The sequence below is a fragment of the Myiozetetes cayanensis genome, unplaced genomic scaffold (genome assembly GCF_022539395.1).
Source record: "Myiozetetes cayanensis isolate MyiCay16 unplaced genomic scaffold, myiCay2020 scf1153, whole genome shotgun sequence".
Lineage (NCBI taxonomy): Eukaryota > Metazoa > Chordata > Aves > Passeriformes > Tyrannidae > Myiozetetes > Myiozetetes cayanensis.
The window spans coordinates 1-5,770 of NW_026086775.1; the positions used below are offsets into that span (position 1 = coordinate 1).

Genomic DNA, 5,770 nt, shown 5'->3' on the forward strand with positions numbered 1-5,770 from the left:
GGACATCACAGACATCAAATAGACAGCAGTGATGTCACAGGGACAGAAGTGACATCATCAGGGACAATGGTGACATCACAGGGACAGCGGTGACATCCCTGGAGACCAGTGGCATTACAGGGACATGGTGCCACCCCTGGGGATAGCAGTGACATCACTGGGGACCAATGACATCACAGGGCACTGGTGACATGATAGGGACATTGGTGACATCATTCAGGATCAGTGACATCACAGGGACTAGCGACAAAAAAGGACAGCCCTGATGTCACAGGGAAATCAGTGACATCATGGGGACATGGAGCCACCGCTGGGGACAGTGATGACATCACAGAGACAGCAGTGACATCACTGGGGACCAGTGACATCACAGGGGACTGCTGAAAACAAAAGCACAGCCCTGATGTCACAGGGACATTGGTGATATCACAGGGGACTTCAGTGACTTCACAAGGACGGGGTGACATCACAATGACCCCAGTGACATCATCAGGGTCACTGTTGACATCACAGGGGAAAGTGGTGACATCACTGGGGACCAGTGACATCACAGGGGACTGCTGACAACAAAGGGACAGCCGTGATGTCACAGGGACATCACTGGCATCAGTGACAGGACGGGGACACGGTGCCATGGCTCAGCACAGTGGTGACATCACAGAGACAGCAGGACATCACTGGTGACATTGTTGACATCACAAGGGGACAGTGATGACACCACAGAGACACCAGTGACATTATCGGGGACATCTTTGACATCACAGGGGACATTGATGACTTTACAAGGCCAGGAGTAAAATTACAGAGACACCAGTGACATTATCGGTGTCATTGGTGCCATCACAGGGGATAGTGGTGACATCACAGGGACATTGGTGAAATCATTGGGAACCAGTGACATCACAGGGAACTGATGACATCATTGGAGACACAGGGACCAGCCCTGGGGACAGCAGTGACATAACAGGGCACAGTGGTGACACCTATGGGGACAGCAGTGACATCACTGGAGACCAGTGACATCACAGGGGTATTGGTGACATCAAAGGGACAGTGGTGACATCAAAGGGACAGTGGTGACATCATAGGAACAGTGGTGATGTCATTGGGGACATTGGGGACATCAGAGGTTACAGCAGTGACATCACAGGAGACCAGTGACATCACAGGGGTCTGGTGACATCACAGGGACATCAGTGACATCAGGGGGACATGGTGCTACCACTTGGGACAGCGGTGACATCACAGGGGACAGTGGTGACATCACTGGGGATAGAAGGACCACCCCTGGGGACAGCAGTGACATCACAGGGACAGTGGTGACATCCATGGGGACAGCAGCAACATCACTGGAGACCAATGACATCACAACTGTCTGGTGACATCACAGGGACTGCAATGACATCAGTTGGACAGCTGTGACATCACTGGGAACACCAGTGACATCCCAGGGACAGTGGTGACATCACTGGGATGTTGGGGATGTTTGGGGGCCTTTGGGAGGGCACCTGCCTGGGGGGTTTTCATGCGAGCACGGACGACTCAGCACACCAATGTGATGATCAGAGAGCCGTTGATTGGAATCAAGCAGCAGTCTTTGATCCAGTTTTCTAACAATACTCTTCTATCAGCTCTGCTTCTTTAACATTCTTTATGTCCTTTCCCACTCTGAGAGCCGGTACTGAGACCCTGTTTTGTATTTCTAGTTTTGCTACTGTTTCTCTTGGTAGGTCTTTCCCATCCTGGTACCATCAGAAGGCCATCAGAACAACAGATGTTTTCAGAGTTGAAACATAAGATTATATTCTGATAGTAGCATATCCTCTAGTTAGCAATATCAGTCTATGTTCTCACAACTGCAGCATATCCTCTATATTAGCACTAAAAATCCCTACACTTCCCCCTTTTTCTTTAAACAAAGCAGATACAGTTTGAGCCAATAAGCTGTGACAAACATTGAACCAGACATGGCAGAAAAATACACACTCCTGGAAGCAGAAAGACAACGGGTGCCAACCATTGTACAGTTTGGATAAGCTGATTCTGGGGGGGCTTTGGGAGGGCACCTGCCCTTCAACACCAGGACTGCAGAGAACTGGGAAGCTTTACTGGGAGCACTGGGAGCAGCAGGTGGCTGGTGTGAGAACAAAAGCAGGGCCAGGGGGACACACGACCCCCCAAAACTCCGGGTGGGGATGGACTGGGGGGTCCCAGCTGGGTCTGAGGCCACGGGGAGGGGTTGAGGCCGCCGTCGACTCAGGAGCTCTGTGGGGAGAGAAAGGGGGTGACAGCGGCCTAGGGGGGCAGGGGGAGCACACACGGTCTGGGGAAAGGGGGACACGACCCCCGGGGACCCCCCTTTACCTTCTCCCACAGGTAGAAGCCGAGCCCCAGCACCAGGAAGACAAAGCCCAACACGAAGCCCCCGACCCCCACAAGGATCTTGCTGCGGACGGTGTCCTGTGGCATCTCTGGGGAGAGCCGGGTGGGTCAGGACCCCCAAAACCTCCCAGAGACCACTCAGGACCCCCTGAAAACCTTGTCCTGGTCTCCCCCATCCCACCCAGCACCCCCTGAAACCTCTTCCCAGTCCTTTCCCAGCCCCTCGGGGATCCCACAAAGCCCCTTCCATCCCCTTTGAGATCCTGCAACCTCCCTCCCATCATCCCCAGCACCCCCCTGAACCCCTCCCAGTCCCTTCCCAGCCCTCCCAGCACTTCCCCACCCCCTCCCAGTCATCCTAAGCCCCCCCCTCCAACCTCCCTCCCATCCCACCCAGTCTCTCCCACGACTCCCCACAGTCCCTCTCAGCCCTCCCAGGACACCCCAACCTCCTCCTCAGCCTCTCTGTCGCCCCCCAAAGTGCCTCCCAGTGTCCCCAGTGCTTTCCTGGTCCCCCTGCCAGTGTCCCCCTGGTGCTGGGGGGGCCGGGCCGTACCCCAGTGCCGGCTGAGGGGGTGCTCCAGGCTGATGTGCTCCACCTGGCAGGTGTAGGTGAACCCGCGCCGGGGGATTTCCAGCATCACCAGCACCTGGTAGGTCCAGTCCCCGTTGGGGACCACGTCGGTGGCCACCACGTGCTCCGGCAGCTCCTGCCCATCCTGGAACCACCTCACCTGCACCGGTGCAGGGTAGAAATCCATCACGGAGCAGAGCAGGCGGCCGGGGCCGGGCTGGGAGCTCGACGGCACCAGTGAGATGGACACGCTGGGGGGCACTGGGAGAGACGGGGGAGACACTGGGCTGAGCTGGGGGGGCACTGGAAGAGAGAGGGCAGAGGGCTTGTAGGACATGGGTATGGGGTTTGGATGGCACTGGGAGGGACTGGGATGGTACTGGGGGGACTGGGATGGCAGTGGGAGGGACTGGGAATGGACTGGGGTAGAAGGGGATGGGCTGAGGGGGTTACTGCGGAGAGAGTTGGGAGATGTGGGAGTGAACTGAGAACGACTGGGAATGGACTGAGAGGGTCTGGGAGTGGAGTGAGAGGTAATGGGAATGACTGGGAGGGACTGGGAAGGACTGGGATGGACTGGGAAGGGTCCGAGCGGGACTGGGAGGCTGAGTCCTGGAGAAGGAACTCTGCGCTCGGGTCTGCGCGGCAACTGATGAGTCATCAGAGAGACGCGCTCTGATTGGCTGAGGGGAGGGAGAGCGGTGCCCTAGCGAGGCGGAGACGCGGGGGGTGGGGGGGCACTGGGAGAGACTGGGATGGACTGGGGATCACTGGGAGAAACTAGAATGGATAGCAACGGAATAAGGGGCAATAGGAAAAAACTGGGATGGATTCGGGGGCAATAGGAGGGGGCACAAGGCCACGAGGACGGGCACAGGGAGGTCTGAGGGGTCTGGGGGATTCCCAGGGAGGGTTTGAGGGGCTCCAAGGTCGTTCCCGGGCCAGAGGAATTCCCGAGGGGACCTGCTCTGCCCCGCGCTCACCTCTGCGGTTCACAATGAACGGGGTGGACACCTTGTAGTTGTGCCGGCAGACCGTGTCTACCTGAGCCCGTTGGTACTCCAGCCATTCCTGTCGGCTGTTGCAGTGCCAGGCCACCTCCTCCCCAAACGGGGTGTCCCCCACACAGACCCCCACATCGCTGTCGAAGTGGGCGTACTGCTGCCGGTTGTAGAAAAGCCTCCTCACGAACCTCACCCGCTCGGTGCCGTTGATGAAGTGACACTCAGACTTTGCTAGAAACTGGAACACCCCTGTGTGTGCAGGACATGGCTCAGGAGGTACCCCGTCCCCACTCCCCCCATTATCCTCTATCCCCCCACAGCAGGTTGGGAGCTCAGGGGGCCATCCTGGACCCCCTTTCCCACCCCCCTCTGCCCCACGGCCGCCACAGCACCGGCTCTTGGCTTGGGGGGTACCCCCCGATCAGCCTCCCGGGGATGGAGAGGGGGGTTGGGACCCCCCAGTGCGGATCCGACCCCACCCCCAGAGCCCCAGGGAACCGCTGCAGGGCTCCAGTGATGGGGGACACCGAGGGACCCCCATGGAACCCCTCTTCCTGCTCTCCCACCCCCTTTTCTCCCCTTTCCCACCAACCTCCCAATCCCCAGACCACCCCCTGCGCTCACTTTGGGGCTCTCACTCCCCTCCCACTAATTCTGGGGGTTCCAACCCCCCTCTCACTCACTTTTGGGGCTCCCACCCCTTCTTTGCTCTCCTCTTTCCCCCTTCCCGCCCCCCCCGCTCACCCGAGAGCTCCTCGCCCGCAGCCGGGGGGGCTCCCAGCACCACCAGTACCACCAGTACGGCCCCAGTTCCCCGCACACGCTCCATCCCCAGCGCCGGGCAGGGGCTGACACCCCAAAAACAGCCGGGTGGGGCCGTTTTTGGGCTGTTTTGGACGCGTTCTGATTGGCTGAGCGCAAAGTTCGGGCTCGTTTTGCGTCGGGTCTTACCGGCAACTGATGAGTCATCAGCATATCGCGTTCTGATTGGTCAAAAAGGTCGCGTCCGCGCTTTCTGATTGGCTGAGGCCGTTGGGGGCACTACAACCCCCGGGGGTGGGGGGTTCTGGGCGGTCCGTGGGATGCGGGGCAGGTGGGAGCTCAGGGGAACCCACAGATGGGCATCCAGGGGTCCCGCAGCTCTGCTGAACCCAAAAACGGCGATCAGGCTGTTCCGGAGCTCCGGCATGTACCCAAAACCGAGTGGAGGACGTTCTCTGATTGGCTGAGTTCGGTGAGGGTTCAGTTTGAGCCGGGTCTGCCCGGCAACTGATGACGCCTCAGCTGCACTCGCTCCCATTGGCTGGGAAGTTTTCGGGGTGCTGCGCCCCCCGGCCCAGCTCCCCCAGTTCGCCACCGCTTTTCTGGGAGCCACATCGACTCTTCCCGGTATCCCGGTGTCCGGAGGGGCCATGGATGGAGCTCGGAGTATCCCCCTGCTGCCTCTGCTGCTGCTGGGGCTGACCCTGTCCGCGGCTTGGGAGGTCCCAGATTGCTGGGGTTGGGGTTTGGGGTGATCTGGGTACGTAGGAATTCAGTGTTTGGGGGGGCCGAGGGTGAGAAATCTTCGTTGTCCCGGTATTTTGGGTGTCCTGGAGTGACCAAACCTCCCTGTTCCTACAGTTTTGGGGTTCTGGGAGTACTTAAACTTCCCTTTTCCAGGATTTTTTGGGGTTGGGAGTGACCAAACCCCCCTTTTCCGGAGTTTTTGGGAGGGTGGTATTGCCCCAACCCCCCTGTTCCAGGGATTTTGGGGGTCTGGGAGTGTTACAACTCCCCCGTTCCTACAGTTTTGGGGCTCTGGGACTAC

General features: G+C 58.8%; 1 protein-coding gene across 2 annotated transcripts; it reads right to left on the minus strand.

Moving 5' to 3' along the window:
* Positions 1–1,650: 1,650 nt before the first annotated feature.
* On the minus strand, positions 1,651–4,801 carry LOC126635218 (class II histocompatibility antigen, B-L beta chain-like). Of its 2 annotated transcripts, none has more exons than XM_050306248.1 (5): positions 4,705–4,801; positions 3,940–4,209; positions 2,939–3,217; positions 2,365–2,471; positions 1,651–2,265 (listed from the first exon to the last, which is right to left on the minus strand). In XM_050306248.1, exons 1-5 carry the CDS (start codon positions 4,787–4,789, stop codon positions 2,257–2,259), a joined length of 750 nt encoding a protein of 249 aa, XP_050162205.1. In that variant the 5' UTR covers positions 4,790–4,801; the 3' UTR covers positions 1,651–2,256. The 2 variants fall into 2 exon arrangements, with proteins under 2 accessions (XP_050162205.1, XP_050162204.1); XM_050306247.1 differs by having other exon boundaries at positions 2,939–3,259.
* Between the last annotated feature and the right edge of the window lie 969 nt (positions 4,802–5,770).

Bases quoted from the DNA above. Each gene is read 5' to 3' on its own strand.
- LOC126635218 (XM_050306247.1), bottom strand. From the start codon at position 4,789: ATGGAGCGTGTGCGGGGAACTGGGGCCGTACTGGTGGTACTGGTGGTG. The intron at 4,210-4,704 runs GTGAGCGGGGGG...CTGCACACACAG, and splicing joins TGCGGGCGAGGAGCTCTCGG to GGGTGTTCCAGTTTCTAGCA. The intron at 2,472-2,938 runs GTACGGCCCGGC...GGCTCTCCCCAG, and splicing joins CCCCCTCAGCCGGCACTGGG to AGATGCCACAGGACACCGTC.